The 21,114-nt window shown below is 58.9% G+C and overlaps 1 protein-coding gene and 1 non-coding gene across 2 annotated transcripts; both read left to right on the forward strand.

Annotated features, from left to right (window-relative positions):
* Positions 1–1,675: 1,675 nt before the first annotated feature.
* Positions 1,676–1,748, forward strand: TRNAR-CCG (transfer RNA arginine (anticodon CCG)). Its single transcript has one exon. It is a non-coding gene; the product is annotated as a tRNA-Arg (tRNA).
* Positions 1,749–3,244: 1,496 nt separating this feature from the next.
* Positions 3,245–17,542, forward strand: VPS28 (VPS28 subunit of ESCRT-I). Its single transcript, XM_090138268.1, has 9 exons — positions 3,245–3,383; positions 3,502–3,530; positions 6,469–6,506; positions 8,069–8,158; positions 9,818–9,923; positions 11,708–11,809; positions 13,157–13,210; positions 15,472–15,563; positions 16,701–17,542. Exons 1-9 carry the CDS (start codon positions 3,347–3,349, stop codon positions 16,816–16,818), a joined length of 666 nt encoding a protein of 221 aa, XP_089994394.1. The 5' UTR covers positions 3,245–3,346; the 3' UTR covers positions 16,819–17,542.
* Positions 17,543–21,114: the final 3,572 nt, after the last annotated feature.

Genomic DNA, 21,114 nt, shown 5'->3' on the forward strand with positions numbered 1-21,114 from the left:
GACATTAATGGGAACATTAATTGGGAAATAATTGGGGACATCAATGGGGACAATAGTGGGGATATTGGGTACATCATTGGGGCCATCAGGGACATTAATGGGGATATGGGGACATTGGGGACATCGTTGGGGACATTGGGGACATCAATGGGGACAGAAATGGGACATCATGGGGACATCAATGGGGACATCATTGGGGACATTGGGGACATCAATGGAGACATTAATGGGGATATGGGGACATTGGGGACATTGTTGGGGACATTGGGGACATCAACGGGGACATTAATGGGGATATGGGGACTTTAGGGACATCGTTGGGGACATTGGGGACAGAAATGGGGACAGAAATAAGGACAGAAATGGGACATCAATGGGGACATCATTGGGGACATCGGGGACATCAACGGGGATATTGGGGACATGGGGATATCAATGGGGACAGCAGTGGGGACAGCAGTGGGGACATCATGGGGACATCAATGGGGACATTATGAGGACATTAATGGGGACATGGGGATATGGGGTCATCAGTGGGGTCATCGGTGGGGACATCAATGGGGACATTAATGGGGATATGGGGACATCAACGGGAACATCAGTGGGGACAGAAGTGAGGACACTGGGGACATCAGTGGGGACATGGGGATATGGGGACATCATGGGGACATTAATGGGGACATGGGGATATGGGGACATCATGGGGACATTAATGTGGGGATATTAATGTGGGGACATTAATGGGGATATGGGGACATCATGGGGACATCAGTGGGGACATGGGGATATGGGGACAGAAGTGGGGACAGCAGTGGGGACATCAGTGGGGACATTGGGGTCATCAGTGGGGACACTGATGGGGACATCAATGAGGGCATCAGTAGGGACAATGTCGGGACATTAATGTGGGGATATTAATGTGGGGACATTAATGGGGATATGGGGACATCATAGGGACACCGATGGGGACATCAATGGGGATATGGGATATCAGGCCATTGGGATATGGGATTTGGGATTAGCAATATGGGATATGGGATATAGTATATAGTCCATTGGGATATGGGATATGGGATGCGGGATATGTGGATATGGGATATGGGATATGGATATGGGATATGGGGAAATGGGATATGGGATGTGGGGATATGGGGATACGGGATGTGGGATGTGGGGATATGGGGATACGGGATGTGGGATATAGATATCGGATGTGGGATGTGGGATATTGGGATATGGGATACAGAATATGTTATATGGATAAGGGATGTGGGATATGGGATATGGATATGGGACATAGGATTTGGGGCCATTGGGATATGGGATATGAGATAAGGGATATGGGATATAGGATATAGAGCTATTCCGATATGGGATTTGGGATATGGGATATAGGGCCACTGGGACATGGGATTTGGGATATAGAATATGGGATACAGGATATAGTCAGTTGGGTTATATAGGAAATGGGATATGACATTTGGAATATGGGATATATGATATGGGATATGGAGCCATTGGGATACAGGGCCATTGGAATATACATATAGAATATGGGACATGGGGCCATTGGGACATAGGGTATAGGATATAGGGCCGTTGGGATTTTGGGATTTGGGACCTTGGGGTCCAGTGACGCAATAAGAGCGGCACACAGGAGGGGCAGCAGCCCAGCGGCCCAGTGGCCTAATGGACAAGGCATCAGCCTCCGGAGCTGGGGATTGTGGGTTCGAGTCCCACCTGGGTCGGGTTTGCTTCCCGCTGGGCGGCGTTCGGGCGTCGGCCCCTTTAACGACCCTAAAAGGGGGGGGCTTCCCCTGAGGGGTGTTTTTTATTTTTTTTTGTGGGGGGGGGGGGGAGGGGATTTCTGAGGTGCTTATGGGGTCACAGAGGCCCTTATGGGGTCCTTATAGGGGTGGGTGGGTGGGGGGGAGGGTTTATGGGGTCCTTATGGGGTTGGGGGGTTTTATGGGGTCCTTATGGGGTGGGGGGGGGGTTATGGGGTCCTCATGGGGGTGGGGGGTTTTATGGGGTCCTTATGGGGTCATAGTGGTTTTTATGGGGTCCTTAGAGGGTGGGGGAGGGCTTTATAGGGTCCTTATGGGGTCATAGAGGCCCTTATGGGGTCCGTATGGAGTTGGGGGGGGCTTTATGGGGTCCTTATGGGGTCATTGAGGCCCTTATGGGGTCCTTATGGAGTGGGGTGGGAGGTTTATGGGGTCCTTATGGGGTTGGGGGGTTTTATGGGGTCCTTATGGGGTCATAGTGGTCCTTATGGGGTCCTTAGAGGGTAGGGGGGGGGCTTATAGGGTCCTTAGGGGGTCACAGAGGCCCTTATGGGGTCCTTATGGGGGTGGGGGGTTTTATGGGGTCCTTATGGGGTCATAGTGGTCCTTATGGGGTCCTTAGAGGGTGGGGGGGGGGCTTATAGGGTCCTTAGGGGGTCACAGAGACCCTTATGGGGTCCTTATGGAGTGGGGTGGGGGGTTTATGGGGTTCTTATGGGGTTGGGGGGTTTTATGGGGTCCTTATGGGGTCATAGTGGTCCTTACGGGGTCTTTGAGGAGGGAGAGGGGGGGCTTTATAGAGTCCTTATGGGGTCACACAGGCCCTTATGGGGTCCTTATGGGGTGGGGTGGGGTTTATGGGGTCCTTTATGGGGTCCTTATGGGGTAGGGGCGGCTTTATAGGGTTCTTATGGGGTCATAGAGGTTCTTATGGGCTCCTTATGGGGTCATAGAGCTCCTTATGGGTTCCTTATGGGGTTGGGGGGGTTTATAGAGTCCTTATGGGGGCATAGAGGTCCTTTATGGGGTCCTTATGGGGTACGGGGGTCTTTGTGGGGTCCTTATGGGGTCATAGAGGCCCTTACGGGGTCCTTATGGGGTGGGGTCCTTAGGGGTGGGGTGGGGGGTTTATGGGGTCCTTATGGGAGTGGGGGGTTTATGGGGTCCTTATGGGATCATAGAGGTCCTTGTGGGGTCCTTATGGGTTGGGGTCCTTATGGGGTGGGGGGGACTTTATGGGGTCCTTATGGGGTCATAGAGGTCCATATGAGATCGCTATGGGGTCAGGGGGGTCTTTATGGGATCCTTATGTGGTGTGGGGGGGCCCCTATGGTGTCCTGACGGGACTTCCGGTTCTGACCCCTCCCCTTTCCGGAGGTAGCCCCTCCCTTTCCGGTGCAATCCCCACCCATTTCCTGTGCCGCCTTCCCCCTCCCCATCTTCCCGTTGCCCCATCTCTTCCGGTTTCTATTCCCTACAATTTCCGGCATTAACCCCTCCCCTTCCGCTCCTCTCCCCCTCTACTTCCGTTCCACTTCCGGTTTCCACCGCTACCGGCGATGTTTCACGGCGTTGCGGTTCCGGCCGCGGCGGGAGGTGAGCGGGGGGGGGGGGCGGAGGGGTAAGGCGGGGGGGCGCAGAAGGGGGTGTGAGGGGGGGGCTGGGGGGGGTCGTTGGGCCCCGGTATTTAACGCTCCCCCCCCCCTCTCTATAGGGCCAGCCAATAAAGCGGAGCTGTATGAGGTGAGCGGGAGGGGGGGGGCAGTGGGAATTGGGGGGGGCACAGGAAAATGGGGGGGGCACAGAGGAAATGGGGGGGCACAGGAGAATGTGGGGGCACAGGGGAATTGGGGGGTGCAGGAGAATGGGGGGGTGGAAATTTGGGGGGGGCTTGAGGGATGGGCGGTGGGCAGGAGAATTGGGGGGGCAGGAAAATGGGGGGGGCACAGGGGAAAGGGGGGGTACAGGAGAATGGGGGGCAGGTTGGGGGGCAAGGAAATGGGGGGGACTGAGAAATGGGGGGGCACAGGGGAAATGGGGGGTTATAGGAGAATAGGGGAATTTGGGGGGGGCGAGGAAGTGGGGGGGGGACAGGGGAAATGGGGGGGCAGAGGGGAAATGGGGGGGTAGAGGAGAGTGGGGGGGGCACAGGGGATTTGGGGGGGTACAGGAGAACGGGGGGGTGGGAATTTGGGGGGGTTGGGGGATGGGCAGTGGGCAGAAGAATTGGGGGGGGCAGGAAAATGGGGGGGCACAGGGGAAATGGGGGGTACAGGAGAATGGGGGGGGACAGGGGAATGGGGGGGGACAAAGGAAATGGGGGGTATAGGAGAATGGGGGGGCAGTTTGGGGGGCAAGGAAACGGGGGGGACTGAGAAATGTGGGGGGGCACAGGGGAAATGGGGGGGGAATTTAGGGGGGACTGAGAAATGGGGGGGGCACAGGGGAAATGGGGGGGTTATAGGTGAATGGGAGGGGAATTTGGGGGGGGCAAGGAAATGGGGGGGACAGGGGAAATGGGGGGGCAGAGGAGAGTGGGGGGGCACAGGGGATTTGGGGGGGTACAGGAGAATGGGGGGGTGGGAATTTGGGGGGGGCAAGGAAATGGGGGGGCTGAGAAATGGAGGGGTGTAGGAGAATGGGGGGCACAGGGAAATTGGGGGGGGTACAGGAGAATGGGGGGGGGTGGGAATTTGGGGAGAGGACAGGAAAATGGGGGGGGCCAGGGGAAATGGGGGGGGGAACAAAGGAAATGGGGGGTATAGGAGAATGGGGGGGGAGTTTTAGGGGGGCAAGGAAATGGGGGGGGAACAGGGGAGATGGGCATTGGGGGGGATTTTCGGGTGGGGGGGGAGGAGAATAGGGGGAAATGGGGAGATTTTGGGGTGGGGGGGACACAAGAGAATGGGGGGGGCAATGGGGAATAGGGGGGAAATTGGGGTAGGGGGGCAGAGGGGAAATGGGGGGGTATAGGAGAGTGGGGGGGGCACAGGGGAATTGGGGGGGTTCAGGAGATTGGGGGGGTGCAGGGGAAATGGGGGGGCAATGGAATTGGGGGGGTCGGGGGATGGGGGGGGAAAGGAAAATGGGGGGGAATGGCAATCTGGGGGGGGGAAAGGGAATGGGGGGGGCACAGGAGAACGGAAGGGGGGGAATGGGAAATGAGGGGGGGGGCAGGAAGATGGGGGGGAATTGGAATGGGGGAATGGGGGGGGGACTGGAATGGGGGGGTCCAGAGGAATGGGGGGGGGGCACAGGAGAATGGAAGGGGGGAATGGGAAATGGGGGGGGGACAGGAGAATTGGGGGGGAGGCTGGGGGGGCAGTGGGAGGGATTTTGGGGTGGGGGGGGCAGGAAAATGGGGGGGCAATGGGGAACGGGGGGGCCATGGGGGGGGACAGGAGAATTGGGGAATGGGGAAGGGGGGGCATTGGGGGGGAAATTGGGGTGGGGGGGACAGAAGAAATGGGGGGGGAATGGGGGGGGGGAATGGGGGAGAAATTGGGATGGGGGGACAGGAGAATGGGGGGGCATTGGGGGGGATTTTCAGGTGGGGGGGCAGGAGAATGGGGAATGGTGGGGGATTTTGGGGTGGGGGGGACAGGAAAATGGGGGGCAATGGGGAGGAATTGGGGGGGGCAGGAGAATGGAGGGGGATTGGGGGGGCAATGGGGGAATTTTTAGGTGGGGGCGGACAAGAGAGTGGGGGTGGGAATGGAGGCTTTTGGGGTGGGGGGGCAGGAGAATGGAGGAGCAATGGGAAATCGGGGGGGAAATTGGGGTGGGGGGGGCGGAGAATTGGGGCAGGGAATGGGGGGGCAATGGGAGGGGGGTCAACGGGGGGGATATTGGGGTGGGGGGGGACGGGAAAGCAGGGGGGGCAATGGGAAATGGGGGGGGCAATGGGGGGGATTTTTGGGTGGGGGGGACAAGAGAATGGGGGGGGAATGGGGGATAATGGGGGGGATTTTGGGGTGGGGGGGGCAGAATTGGGGGGGCAATGGGAGGATTTGGGGGGGGCAGGAGAATGGAGGAGCAATGGGAAATGGGGGGAATTTGGGTGGGGGGGGACAGGAGAATGGGGGGGCAACGGGGGGATATTGGGGTGGGGGGGCAATGGGGAAAAGGGGTGGCAATGGGGGGGATTTTGAGGTGGGGGGGACAGGGGAATATGGGGGGGGGCAATGGGGAATGGGGGGGGCAACGGGGGGATTTTGGGGTGGGGGGGACAGGAGAGTGGGGGGCAATGGGGAATGGGGGGGCAATGGGGGGAAATTGGGGTGGGGGGGCAGGAGAATGGGGGGGAGTGGGGGGGCAATGGGGATTTTGGGGTGGGGGGACGGGAATACAGGGGAGCAGTGGGAAATGGGGGGCAATGGGGGAGATTTTGGGGTGGGGGGGCAGAACTGGGGGGGGGCAATGGGGGATTTTGGGGGGGCAGGAGAATGGAGGAGCAATGGGAAATGGGGGGGAAATTGGGGTGGGGGGGGACAGGAGAACTGGGGGGGGGAATGGGGAGCAATGGGGGGGGCAACGATGGGGGGATTTTGGGGTGGGGGAGGCAATGGGGAAATGGGGGGGGGTCTGTGTGTCTGTGTTGGTGGGTGGGTTTGAAGATTTGAGGCGGGGGGGGGGGGGTCCCAATTTTAAACACTCCCCCCCACACCGCTGTGATTGACAGGAGGTGAAGCTGTACAAAAATGCACGCGAGCGTGAGAGGTGGGGGACGCCCCCAAAATCCCCCCCCCCCAAATAATACCCCCCATCCCCACAAAATACCCCCCCAACTGCCCCAACACCCCCCCAATTACCCCCCCATCCCAAAAGATACCCCCCCAAATACCCCCCAACCCCCCAAATGCCCCCCAAATATCCCCCCAAATACCCCCCCATCCCATAACGTACACCCCCAAATAACCCCCAACCCCCCAAATACCCCCTAACTGCCCCAATGCCCCCCAATTACCCCCGATCCCAAAAGATGCTCCCCTAAACCCCCCCATATACCCCAATACCTCCCAAATACCCCCCATCCCAAAACATACCCCCCCGAAATAACTCCCAACCCCCCAAATACCCCCCAAGTCCCCCAATACCCCCCAATTACCCCTCAATTGCCCCCCCATCCCACAAAATACCCCTCCCAAATACCTTCCCAACTACCCCAATACACCCCAAATTCTCCCATCCCACAAAATACCCCCAACACCCCCCAATACCCCCCCCAAATACCCCATCCCCCCAATACCTCCCCAAATACCCCACACCCCCCCAAAATACCCCCCAGCAGCCCCCAAATACCCCCCCCAACTGCCCCAATACCCCCCAATTACCCCCATCCCAAAAGATACCCCCTCAAATACTCCTCCAAACCCCCAAATACCCCCCACCAGCCCCCAAATACCCCCTAACTGCCCCAATACCCCCCAAGTGCCCCCATCCCCCCAATTATTGCCCCAACTGCCCCAATACCCCCCAAATACCCCCCATCCCTGCAAAATACCCCCCAAATAACCCCCCACCCCACAGAATACCCCCGCCAGCCCCCAATAACCCCCACAACTACCCCTTGTCCCCCCAAAATACCCCCCAACTGCCCCCAAATACCCCCATCCCCCCAATTCCCCCCCCAACTGCCCCAATACCCCCCAATTGCCCCCCATCCCAAAGATACCCCCACAAATACCCCCCCATCCCCACAAATAGCCCCCAAACTGCCCCAATATACCCCAAATACCCCCCATCCCACAAAATACCCCCCAACTGCCCCCAAGTGCCCCCCACCCCCCAAATACCCCCCCATCCCACAAAATGCCCCCCCAAATACCCCCAAACTACCCCAATACCCCCCAAATACCCCCCCAAATATCCCCCCACCCCCCAAAGTACCCCCCAAAAGCCCCAACCCCCACCCCCATAATTCCCCCCCCACCTCCCCATAATACCCCCCCACCCCAAAACAACCCACCCAATCCCCCCCCAACCCCCGTAATTCCCCCCCAACCCCCCCCACCCCAAATAACCCCCCCAGTGCCCCTCCAACCCCATAATTCCCCCCCCCATAATTCCCCCTCCCAACCTCCCCCCCCCGGAATACTCCCCAATTTCCCCCCCCCCCCATAATTCCCCCCCCACCCTGAATGCCCCCCCACCCCCCATAATTCCCCCTCCCAAAACCCCCCCCAAAATCCCTCCCCGCAACCCCCCATAACCCCCCTCCCCACCCTAAACACCCCCCCCCCTCATTGACCCCCCCCTCATTTTTTTCCTCCCCCCCCCAGATACGACAACATGGCCGAGCTCTTCGCAGTGGTGAAGACCCTCCAAGCCCTGGAGAAAGCTTACATCAAAGACTGCGTCTCCCCAAACGAGTAAAGACCCCCCCCAAAAAAAATCCACCCCCCCAGGCCCCCCCACCTCCCCTATATAGCCCCCAGGTGGCCCCATAACCCCCAAATTCCCCCATAACCCCCCCAAGACCCCTTAAGACCCCCCCAAACTCCCCCCACACCTCCCCAAACCCCCTCTGACCCCCATAACCCCCCCAAGACCCCCCCAGAGCTCCTCTGACCCCCCCATAACCGCCCCAAGACCCCCTCAGACCCTCCCAAATCCCTCAGACCCCCCATAACCCCCCCCAAGACCCCCCCAAAACTCCCCCCCAAACTCCGCTCTGACCCCCCCAAACCCCCTCTGGCCCCCCAGACCCCCTCTAACCCCCCCCCATAACCCCCCCAAACCCCTTCAGACCCCCCCAGACTCCCTCTGAACCCCCCATAACCCCCCCAGACCCCCCCAAACCCACTCAGACCCCCTGACCCCCCAAACCCCTCAGACCCCCCCATTAGCCCCCCCAAGACCCCTTAAGACCCCCCAGACCCCCCCCAAACTCCCCCATAACCCCCCCCAAACCCCCTCAGACTCCCTATAACCCCCCCAAACTTCCCCCCAGACTCCCCTCTGACCCCCCCATAGCCCCCTCAGGACCCTCCCAGACCCCCCCAAACCCCCTCAGACCCCCCATAACGCCCCCAAGACCCCCGCAGACCCCCTCTGACCCCCCCATAACCCCCCAAGAACCCCCCAGACCTCCCCAAATCCCCCCCCTAACCCCCTCTGACCCCTCCATAGCCCCCCCAAACTCCCCCATGGCCCCCCCAAGATCCCCCCAAACCCCTCAGGCCCCCCCATAACTCCCCCCCAAGACCCCTTAAGACCCCCCAGATCCCCTCCAAACTCCCCCAAGACCCCCGCAGACCCCCCCAGACCCCCTCCAACCCCCCCAAACTCCCCCCATACCCCCCCAAACCCCCTCAGACCCCCCATAACGCCCCCAAGACCCCCGCAGACCCCCTCTGACCCCCCATAACCCCCCCAAACTTCCCCCCAGACTTCCCTCTGACCCCCCCATAGCCCCCTCAGGACCCTCCCAGACCCCCCCAAACCCCCTCAGACCCCCCATAACGCCCCCAAGACCCCTGCAGACCCCCTCTGACCCCCCCATAACCCCCCAAGATCCCCCCAGACCACCCCAAATCCCCCCCCAAACCCTTTCTGACCCCCCCATAACCCCCCCAGGACCCCCCCCAGACCCCCTCTGAGCCCCCCACACTCCACCAAGACCCCCCCAGCCCCCCTCAAGCCCCCTCAGACCCCCCATAAAAACCCCTGTAGACCTTCTCTGGCCCCCCCATAGCCCCCCAAGACCTCCCCAGACCTCCCCAAATCCCCCCCAGACCCCCTCGTAATCCCCCATAACCCCCTCAGTCCTCCCCCAAATCCCTCCAACCCCCCCAAACCCCCCTTAAGGCCCCCCCAGACCCAATTCCCAGCCCCTATACAGCCTCAATCTCCCCCCCGCCTCCCCTATACAGCCCAGTAACCCCCCCAAAACTCCCCCATTACCCCCTCAATTCCCCCCCAGTTCCCTCCAGACCCCCCTCATAATTCCCCCAGGTGTTTTGGGGAGGGGTGGTGGGGGGTGGCAGAGGAGATTTGGGGGTTTAATTTTGTCCCCCCCCCCTAAATAGGTACACAGCTGCATGCTCCAGGCTGCTGGTGCAATTCAAAGCAGCTTTGAAACAAGTGCAAGGCCCAGAGCTCAGCTCCATCGATGACTTCTGCCGTAAATTTCGGGTCAGTGGGGCTGGGGGGGGCCAGGGGGGCGTCTGGGGGGTCATGGGGGGGTCTGAGGGGGTATGGGGGGGGATTTGGGGGAGTTTGCGGGGGGTAATGGGGCTGTATAGGGGAGGTGGGGGGGGATTGAGGCTGCGTAGGGGCTGGGAGTGGGCTGGGAGGGTTATGGGGGGGGTCAGAGGGGGTCGGGGGGTCCTGGGGGGGTTATGGGGGAGTTTGGGGGGGTCTGGGGGATCTTAAGGGGTCTTGAGGGGGTTATGGGGGGGCCTGAGGAGTTTGGGGGCATCTTGGGGGGGGCTATGGGGGAGTTTGGGAGGGTTATGGGGGATCAGAGGGGGTCTGCGGGGATCTTGGGGGCATTATGGGGGGTCTGGGGGGTCTTAAGGGGTCTTGGGGGGGTTATGGGGGGGCCTGAGGGATTTGGGGGCATCTTGGGGGGAGCTATGGGGGAGTTTGGGGGGGTTATGGGGGGTCAGAGGGAGTCTGGGGAGGTCTTGGGGGGGTCTGAGGAGGTTTTGGGGGGTTATGTGGGGGTCAGAGGGGGTCTGCGGGGGTCTTGGGGGGGGGTTATGGGGGGGCCTGAGGGGTTTGGGGGGGATTTGGGGGAGTTTGAGGGGGGTAATGGGGCTGTATAGGGGAGGTGGGGGGGATTGAGGCTGCATAGGGGCTGGGAAGAGGGTGTGGGGGGGTCTGGGGGGGTTGTGGGGGGTCTTGGCGGGTCTGGGAGGGGTCTGCAGGGGGGTCTGGGGGGGCTTGGGGGGTTATGGGGGGTTATGGGGGAGTTTTGGGGGTGTTATGGGGCTGTATAGGGGAGGTGGGGTGGATTGAGGCTTCATAGGGGCTGGAAATTGGGCCTGGGGGGGTCACGGGGGGGTTGGGGGGGCATAGAGGGGTTTGGAGAGGGTCTGCAGGGGTCTGGGGGGGACATGGGGGGGTCTGGGGGGGTCTGGGGGGATTTGGGGGGGTTACGGGGCTGTATAGGGAGGTGGGGGGGATTGGGGCTGTTTACGTGCTGGGAATTGGGTCTGGGGGTTTGGGGGGGCCTGGGGGGGTTATGGAGGATTATGAGGGGATTTGGGGGGATTATGGGGGAGTCTGGGGGGGTTGGAGCGGTTTGCGGGGTCTGGGGGGGTAATGGGGGGGTTATGGGGCTGTATAGGGGGGTGGGGGGGATTGAGGCTGCATAGGGGCTGGGAATTGGGTCTGGGGGCATCATGGGGGGTGTCTGGGGGGATCTGGGGCGGTTAATGGGGAGTTTTGGGGGATGAGGGGGGGTTATGGGGATTACGAGGGGGTTTTGTGGGGATTTGGGGGGGTTATGGGGCAATTTTGGGGCAGCTAAGGGGCTGTATAGGGGATTTGGGGGGGGATTGAGGTTGCATAGGGGCTGTGTATTAGGGTCTGGGGGGTTATGGGGGGGTTTAGGGGGGTCTGGTGGGATCTGGGGTGGTTTGGGGGGGTTATGGGGCTGTATAGGGGAGATGGGGGGGATTGAGGCTGCTTAGGGGCTGGGAATTGGGTCTGGGGGGGTCTGGGGGGATTTGGGGGGGGATTTGTGGGGTTATGGGGCTGTATAGGGGTTGTACAGAGGCTGTGATGGGGTTCCCTATGGGTCTTTATGGGGCACTATGGGGTCGGCTATGGGGCTGTCCCTGTGGGGCACTATGGGGTTCCCTATGGGTCTCTATGGGGTCGGCTATGGGGTTGGCTATGTGGCAGTGCCTATGGGTCTCTGTGGGGTTTTCTATGGGGTTTTCTATGGGGTGCTGTCTGTTCCCCTATAGCTGGACTGCCCGCTGGCCATGGAGCGCATCCGGGAGGACCGGCCCATCACCATGAGGGACGACAAGGGGAACCTGAACCGCTGCATCGCCGACATCGTCTCGGTGTGGGGCGGGGGCTGTGGGGGGGGGCTTGGGGGGGGGTTTGGGGTAGGGGTGTGGGGTAAGGATGCGGGGTGGGATATGGGGTGGGATGTAGGGTGGGGGAATGGGGTAGGGGTATGGGGTGAGGTTATGGGGTGGGATATGGGGTAAGGATGCGGGGTGGGAGTATGGGGTGGGGGTATGGGGTGGGATATGGGGTGAGGATATGGAGTGGGGGTGTGGGGTGAGGTTATGGGGTGGGGATGTGGAGTGGGGGTATGGGGTGGGATACGGGGTGAGGGTATGGAGTGGGGGTGTGAGGTGAGGTTATGGGGTGGGGGTATGGGTGAGGGTGTGGGTGAGGGTATGGGGTGAGGGTGTGGGGTGGGGGATTGGGGTGAGGTGTGGGGTGAGGATAAGGGGTGGGTGGGTGGGGATATGGGGTGGGGTGTGCGGGTATGGGGTGGGGTGTGGGGGTATGGGGTGATATGGGGCACTATTGGGTGGGGTTTATGGGGTGGAGGTATGGGGTGGGGGAGGTTATGGGGTCGGGATATGGGGTGGGAGGCTTGGGATATGGGGAGGATATGGGGTGAGGATATGGGGTAGGGTTATGGGGTGGGGATGTGGGGATATGGGGTGAGGTTATGGGGTGATATGCGGCATTATGGGGTGCAGGTCTGGGCTGAGGGTAGAGGGTGGGGGTATGGGAATATGGGGTGGGGGTGTGGGGTGTGGAGTTGGGATATGGGGTGGGGATATGGGGTGAGGGTGTGGGGTGGGGATACGGGGTGGGGGAGGTTATAGGGTCAGGATATGGGGTGGGAGGCTTGGGATATGGGGAGGATATGGGGTGACCTTATGGGGTGAGGATACGGGGTGGGGATAAAGGGTGGATGTATGGGGTGGGGTTATGGGGTGGGGTGTGGGGGTATGGGGTGCTATGGGGCTCTATGGGATCCATGGGGCACTATGGGGTGCTATGGGGCCCTATGGGGTTTTATGGGGTGCTATGGGGTTCTGTGGGGCACTATGGGGTTCTATGGGGCTCTATGGGATCTATGGGGTTTTGTGGGGTTCTGTGGGGCACTATGGGGTGGTATGGGGTACTATGAGGTTCTATGGAGCTCTATGGGATCTATGGGGTGCTATGGGGCACTATGGGATTCTGTGGGGCGCTATGGGGTTCTATGGGGCTCTATGGGATCTATGGGGTTTGTGGGGTTCTGTGGGGCACAATGGGGTTCTGTGGGGCGCTATGGGTTTCTATGGGGTTCTGTGGGGCACTATGAGGTGTTATGGGGCTCTATGGGGTTCTGTGGGGCGCTATGGGGTTCTATGGGGCGCTGAGTTCCTTTCCCCCCCCAGCTGTTCATCACCATTATGGACAAACTGCGCCTGGAGATCCGCGCCATGGATGAGGTCAGGGGGAGCCGCCCCATAAGTGCCACCTCGGCCCCATAACCCCACGACCCCATAACGTCCATGTCACCATAACCCCCACCACCCCATAACCCCTGTGTCTCCCTGATCCCAAAACCCAGTGACCCCATAACCCCCATGACCCCATAACCCCTGTGTCCCCCTGACCCCAGAACCCAGTGACCCCATAACCCCCATAACCCATTAACCCTTGGCCCCATAATCTGACCCCATAACCACCACTGTGACCCCATAACCCCCATGACCCCATAACGCCCACGATCCCATAACCCCCATAACCCATGACCCCATAACCCCCACGTCCCCATAACCCCCATGACCCCATAAACTCCCTGACCCCATAACCCAGTGATCCCATAACTCCCATAACCCTTAATCTGACCTCACAACCACCACTGTGACCCCATAACCCCATGTCCCCATAACCCCCATGTACCCATAACCCCCATGACCCCATAACCCCTGTGTCTCCCTGACCCCATAACCCAGTGACCCCATAACCCCCATAACCCTTTAACCCCTGGCCCCATAACCTGACCCTATAAACACTGCTGTGACCCCATAACCTCCACTGTGACCCCATAACCCAATGACCCCATAAGCACTGTGACCCCATAACACAGTAACCCCATAACCACTCTGACCCCATAACAACCACTGTGACCCCATAACCCCTGACCCCATAACCCCTATCCCTCATAACCTGACCCTATAAGCACTATGACCCCATAACCACTGCTGTGACCCCATAACCCAATGACCCCATAACTCCTGGCCCCATGACCCCATAACCTGACCCCATAACCCAGTTGACCCCACAACCACCACTGTGACCCCATAAATCCATGACCCCATAACTTGACCCCATAACCACTCTGACCCCATAACCCCTGTGACCCTATTGCCTCCATAACCTCTGACCGCATAACCACCACTGTGACCCCATAACCCCCATACCCTATTACCGCCCTCACCCCATAACCTCTGATCTTTGACCCCATGACCTCATGACCCTTCTCCACTAAAGACCCCATTACCCCATAGAGACCCCATAGACCCCATAGTGACCCCATTAAACCCGGTGACCCCTGACCTCCATGACCCCACGTGACCTGTGACCTTTGACCCTGGACCCGATCGCCTCACACCCCCCTTCCACAAAAGACTCCATAACCCCATCCGACCCCATAACCCCAATTAGATCCCATAGGGACCCCATTAGACCCTGTGACCCCACGTGACTCCTGACCTCCATGACCCCATGTGACCCCACATGACCTTACATGACCTTTGCCCTTTGACCCCTGACCCCATCAGCTCACGACCCCTCTCCGCAAAAGACCCCATAACCCCATAGACCCCATAGGGACCCCATAGACCACGTGACCCTTGACCTCCGTGACCCCACGTGACACCCCACATGACCCCCACATGACCCCTGACCTTTGACCTCACCAGACCTAATGTGACCCCTGACTTTTGACCCCTGACCCCATCACCTCACACCCCTCTTCACTGAAGACCCCATACCCCCATTAGACCCCAAAGACCCCACGTGACCCCTGACCGCCATGACCCCGTGTGACCCCATGTGATCTCATGTGACCTCTGACCTTTGACCTTTGTCTCCGGACCCCGTGACCTCATGACCCCTCTCCACAAAAGTCTCCATGACCCCATTCAACCACATAACCCCATAGATTCCAGAGGGACCCCATGTGACCCCGTGACCCTGACCTCCATGACCCCTTGTGACCTGTGACCTTTGACCCCCGGCCCCATCACCATAGCCCCATTTGACCCCATAACCCCATTAGACTCCATAGGGACCCCATTAGACCCTTTGACCCCAAGTGACTCCTGACCTCCATGATCCCACGTGACGCCACACGACCCCTGACCTTTGACCCCTGACCCCAGTACCTCATGGCCTCTCTCCACAGAAGACCCCATAACCCCATTCGACCCCATAACCCCATAGAGACTCCATAGACCCCGTAGGGACCCCATTAAACCCCATGACCCCACGTGACCCCATTGAACCGTGACCCCTGACCTCCATGACCCACGTGACCCCTACCCTTTGACCCCAGACCCCTTCACTTCGCAACCCCCGTCCACAAAAGACCCCATAACCCCATCCGACCCCATAACCCCACAGAGACCCCATGGACCCCGTGACCCCTGACCTCTGTGACCCCACGTGACCCCCACGTGACCCCTGACCTTTGACCCCGCAGATCCAGCCCGACCTGCGGGAGCTGCTGGAGACGATGAACCGCATGAGCGCCCTGCCCAAGGACTTCGAGGGCCGGCACCACGTCCTGCACTGGTCCTTATGGGGTCCTTATGGGGTCCTTATGGGGTCTTGTGGGGTTTTATGGGGTCCTGATGGGGTCTTGTGTGGTCTTTATAGGGTCCTCATGGGGTCTTATGGGGTCTTTATAGGGTCCTCATGGGGTCTTATGGGGTCTTTATAGGGTCCTTCTGGGGTCCTTCTGGGTTTCTTATGAGGTCTTATGGGATCTTATGGGGTCCTGATGAGGTCCTTATGGGGTCTTATGGGGTCTTATTGGGTCCTTATGGGGTCCGGATGGGGTCCCTATGGGGTCGGGGGAATATGGGGTCTTAATGGGGTCCTTACAGAACCGCATGAGCGCCCTGCCCAAGGACTTCGAGGGCCGGCACCACGTCCTGCACTGGTCCTTATGGGGTCCTTATGGGGTCTTGAGGGGTTTTATGGGGTCCTTATGGGGTCCTTATGGGGTCTTGTGGGATTTTATGGGGTCCTATGGGGTCCTGATGGGGTCCTGATGGGGTCTTGTGGGGTCTTTATAGGGTCCTTATGGGGTTCTTATGGGGTCTTTATAGGGTCCTTCTGGGGTCCTTCTGGGTTTCTTATGAGGTCTTATGGGATCTTATGGGGTCCTGATGAGGTCCTTATGGGGTCTTATGGGGTCTTTATAGGGTCCTTATTGGGTGTTATGGGGTCTTTATAGGGTCTTCATGGGGTCTTATGGGGTCTTAATAGGGTCCTTATGGGATCCTTACGGGGTCTTATGGGGTTTTATGGGTTTTGATGTGGTTATGGGATCTTTATGGGGTCCTTATGGGGTCATGGTGGTCTATGGGTTCCTTATGGGTTCTGCAGGTCCTTGTGGTGTCCTTATGGGGTCATATGAGGTCCTTATGGGGTCATATGGGGTCTTACGGGGTTTTATGGGTTTTGATGTGGTTATGGGGTCCTTATGGGGTCCTAATGGGGTTATGGTGGTCTATGGGTTCCTTATGGGTTCTACAGGTCCTTGTGGTGTCCTTATGGGGTCATATCGAGTCTTTATGGGGTCTTATCGGTTTTGATGGGGTTATGTGGTCTACGGGTTCCTTATGTGCTCAGGGTCCCTATGGGGCCCTTATGGGGTCGTTCGGGGTCCCCTTATGGGTCCCGCTGACCCCGCTGCCATCGCAGGCTGCAGACGCTGAGCTCCATGTCGGCTGCCGACGAGCTGGACGACGCCCAGGTCCGCCAGATGCTCTTCGACCTCGAGTCCGCCTACAACGCCTTCAACCGCTGCCTGCACGCCTGAACCGGAACCAGAACCGGAACCGGAACCGGAACCAGGGGGTCAATGGCAACACCACTGCACCGCCGTGGCACCAATGGAAGGAATGGAACCAGCGGAACCGATGGACCCAATGGAACCAACGGACCCAACAGAACCAATGGACCCAGTGGAACCAATGGACCCAATGGAACCGATGGAACCGATGGTACCAATGGTACCGATGGTACAGATGGAACCAATGGAACCGATGGTACTGATGGAACCAATGGAACCAACGGAACCAATGAAAACCAGTGGCACCACTGGACCCAACGGAACCAATGGACCCAATGGTACTGATGGACCCAATGGCACCAATGGACCCAATGGAACCAATGGAACCAACGGACTCAATGGCACCAATGGCACCAAGGACCCAACGGACCCAACGGACCCAATGGCACCAATGGACCCAACAGAACCAATGGACCCAATGGCACCAATGGACCCAATGGAACCAATGGAACCAATGGACCCAACAGAACCAATGGACCCAATGGACCCAATGGAACCAATGGAACCAACGGAACCAATGGCACCACTACATCAGTGCGACTCACCATCACCATCACTGCTGAGTCAACAGCACCAGAGCTGTAACCGGAACCAGAACCATTGGGTCAACGTCACCACCAAGTCACCGTCACCGCTGCAACGCCATCACTGTCATCATCACTGCTGGGTCAACAGCACCAGCACCGGCACCGGCACCATCGGGTCAATGGCACCATGGGGTCAGCATCACCACCGGGTCAACGGCACCATTGCAACACCGTCAGCAACCAGATCAGCGTCACCACCACGTCACCATTACCATCGGGTCATTGTCACCGTGTGTCAACGTGACTGCCTTGTCACCGTCACTGCCGGGTCAGTGTCACCATGGTGTCACCATCGTGACACCGCCTGCGTTGGGTCAACGTCACCACCTTGTCGATGTTAGTGCCAGGTCACCATCACCACCAGGTCAATGTCACCACCGGATCCGTGTCACCGTGGTTGTCACCAGCGGGTCAGTGACGTCACCACCACAACACCGTCACCATCGCCGTGACAGCATCACCATCACCGCTGGGTCAGTGGCACCACTGTGACACCGGCACCGTGGCACCAGCACCAGCACTGGCATCACTGGGTCAACGTCACCACGGTGACACCGTCACCATCACCATTGGGTCAACGTAACCATCACTATCACTGTCACCATCACTGTCACCATCACCATTGGGTCAGTGTCACCATCTCTGTCACTGTCACCATTGGGTCAATGTCACCATCACTGTCACTGTCACCATCAGGTCAGTGTCACCATCTGGTCAGTGTCACCATTGGGTCAGTGTCACCATCGCTGTCACGTCACCATTGGGTCAACGTCACCGTCACCGTCACCATCGGGTCAATGTCACCATTGGGTCAGTGTCACCTTCACTGTCACCATCACTGTCACCGTCACCATTGGGTCAGCGTCACCACTGTGACACCATCACTGTCACCACCACGTCAACGTCACCATTGGGTCAACATCACCAGCGTGTCACCGTCACCATGGTGTCACCACCACGTCAATGTCACCACTGTGACACCGTCACCATCACCTCTGGATCAATGTCACCACCAGACCAATGTCACCACCACATCAGTGTCACCCGTGCGTCACCATCACTGCCACTGCCACGTCAACGTCACCACCGGCTCAATGGCACCAATGTCCCCATCACCACTGGATCAATGTCACCATGGTGTCACCACCATGTCAACATCACCACCGTGACACCATCACCATCACCACCGGCTCAATGTCACCATCACCACCCCGACACTGTCACCATGATGTCACTGTCACCACCAGCTCATCGTCAACACCAAGGCAGTGTCACCGTGGTGTCACCATCACCAGCGTCACCGTCACCACCACGTCACCCTCACCACTGGGTCAGTGTCACCATTGGGTCAATGTCACCATGGTGTCACCGCTGGGTCACCATCAGTGTCACCACCACGTCAATGTCACTGTCACCACTGTGTCCTTGTCACAACGCTGTCACCGTCGGGTCACCATTGTGTCACCATCACTGTGCTGTCACCCTTGTCACCATCATTGTGCTGTCACCATCCTTGTGGTGTCACCGTCACCACAGTGTCACCATTGTCACCTTAGCATCATTGTCACCATCACTGCGGTGTCCCCATTGTCCCCAAGATGTCACCATCACTGTAGTGTCCCCACTGTGGTGTCACCATTGTCCCCAAGATGTCACCATCCTGGTGGTGTCATGATCATGGTGTCACCATTGTCCCCATGGTGTCACCATTGTGGTGTCCCCAAGGCCGTAGTGTCCCCATTGTCCCCAAGATGTCACCATGATGGTGGTGTCACCATTGTCCCCAAGATGTCACCATCTTGGTGGTGTCACGATCATGGTGTTACCATTGTCCCCATGGTGTCACCACTGTGGTGTCACCATCATGCTGGTGTCCCCATTGTCCCCATGGTGTCACCATTATGGTGTCCCCATGGCCGTAGTGTCCCCATTGTCCCCAAGATGTCACCATCATGGTAGTGTCACCATTGTCCCCATGGTGTCCTCATTGTGGGGTCCCCATGGCCGTGGTGTCACCATTGTCCCCATGTTGTCACCACTGTGGTGTCACCATCATGCTGGTGTCCCCATTGTCCCCATGGCCGTGGTGTCACCATTGTCCCCATGGCATCACCATCACTGTGGTGTCCCCACTGTCCCCATGGTGTCCCCACTGTGGTGTCACCATTGTCCCCAAGATGTCACCATCTCGGTGGTGTCACCATTGTTCCTGTGGTGTCACCATTGTGGTGTCACCATCATGGTGGTGTCCCCATTGTCCCCATTGTCCCCATGGCCGTGGTGTCCCCATTGTCCCCACGGTGTCAGCATCACTGTGGTGTCCCCATTGTCCCCATTGCGGGAGCTGTGGGGTCGCAGTGTGTGTGGGGACGGACAATAAAATCCCACAGGCTGAACCTAAATGTTGTTTTGGGGTCATCGTGGGGTTGTGGGGGTGGTTGTAGGGTCAGTTGTGGGGTGGTTGTTGGCTGTGGGGTGGTTGTGGGGTGGTGGTTGGTTGTGGAGTTGTTGTGGGGTCGTTGTGAGGTGGTTGTAGGGTCAGTTGTAGGGGGGTTGTGGGGTGGTTGTAGGGTCAGTTGTAGGATCAGTTGTAGGGTGGTTGTGAGGTTTGTGGGGTGGTTGTTGGCTGTGGGGTCATTGTAGGGTGGTTGTGGAGTGGTGGTTGTTTGCGGGATTGTTGTGGGGTGGTTGTGGGGTTGCAGGGTGGTTGTAGGGTCAGTTGTGGGGTGGTGGTTGTGCAGTCATTGTGGGGTGGTTATGGGGTTGTTGGTTGTGGGGTGCTTATGGGGTGGTTGGTGGTTGTGGGGTTGTTGGTTGTGGGGGTCATTGTGGGATGATTGTGGGGTTGTTGGGTGTGGGGTCGTTGTGGGGTGGTTGTAGGGTGATTTGTGGGGTGGTTGTTGGGTGGTGGTTGTGGGGTTTTTGGTGGTAGGGCCATTGTGGGATCACTGTGGGGTGGTTGTGGGGTTATTGTGGGGTTGCTGTGGAGTGGTTGCGGGGTTGTGGGGTGGTTGTTGGCTGTGGGGTCAGTTGTGGGGTGGTAGTTGTGGGGTTGTTGATTGTAGGGTCATTGTGGGGTGGTTTTGGGGTGGTTGTGGGGTGGTTCTGGGGTTGTGGGGCAGTTGTGGAGTGAGTAGTGGGGTGGTTGTAGGGTCGTTGTGGGGTCATTGTGGGGTGCTTGTGGGGTTGTGGGGTGGTTGTGAGGGGGTGGTTGTGAGATTGATGGTTGTGGGGTCACTGTGTGGTGGCTGTGGGGTGGCTTGTGGGGTTGTTGCTTGTGGTGTTGTTGGTTGTGGGGTCATTGTGGGGTGGTTCTGGGGTTGTGGGGTGGTTCTGGGGTTGTTTGTTGGTTGTGGGGCCATTGTGGGGTGGTTGTGGGGTCGGTGGTTGTGGGGTGCTGACACCAGGAGAGTGACACCACAGTGGTGCCCTCTGACCCCATGTGACCCCATGTGACCGTTTGACCCTGAGTGACCCGTTTGACCCCGAGTGATCCCTTGACCCTGTGATCCTTTGACCCCCAGTGGCCCTCCTGACCCTGAGTGACCCTCGACCTCAAGTGAACCCGAGTGACCCTTTTGACCCCTAGTGACCCCTTGGCCCCGAGTGACCATCGACCCCGAGTGACCCCGTGTGACCCACCGACCTCGAGTGACCCTGAGTGACCCCGAGTGAC

Source organism: Phasianus colchicus, chromosome 3 (genome assembly GCF_987193195.1).
Source record: "Phasianus colchicus chromosome 3, bPhaCol1.hap1.1, whole genome shotgun sequence".
Lineage (NCBI taxonomy): Eukaryota > Metazoa > Chordata > Aves > Galliformes > Phasianidae > Phasianus > Phasianus colchicus.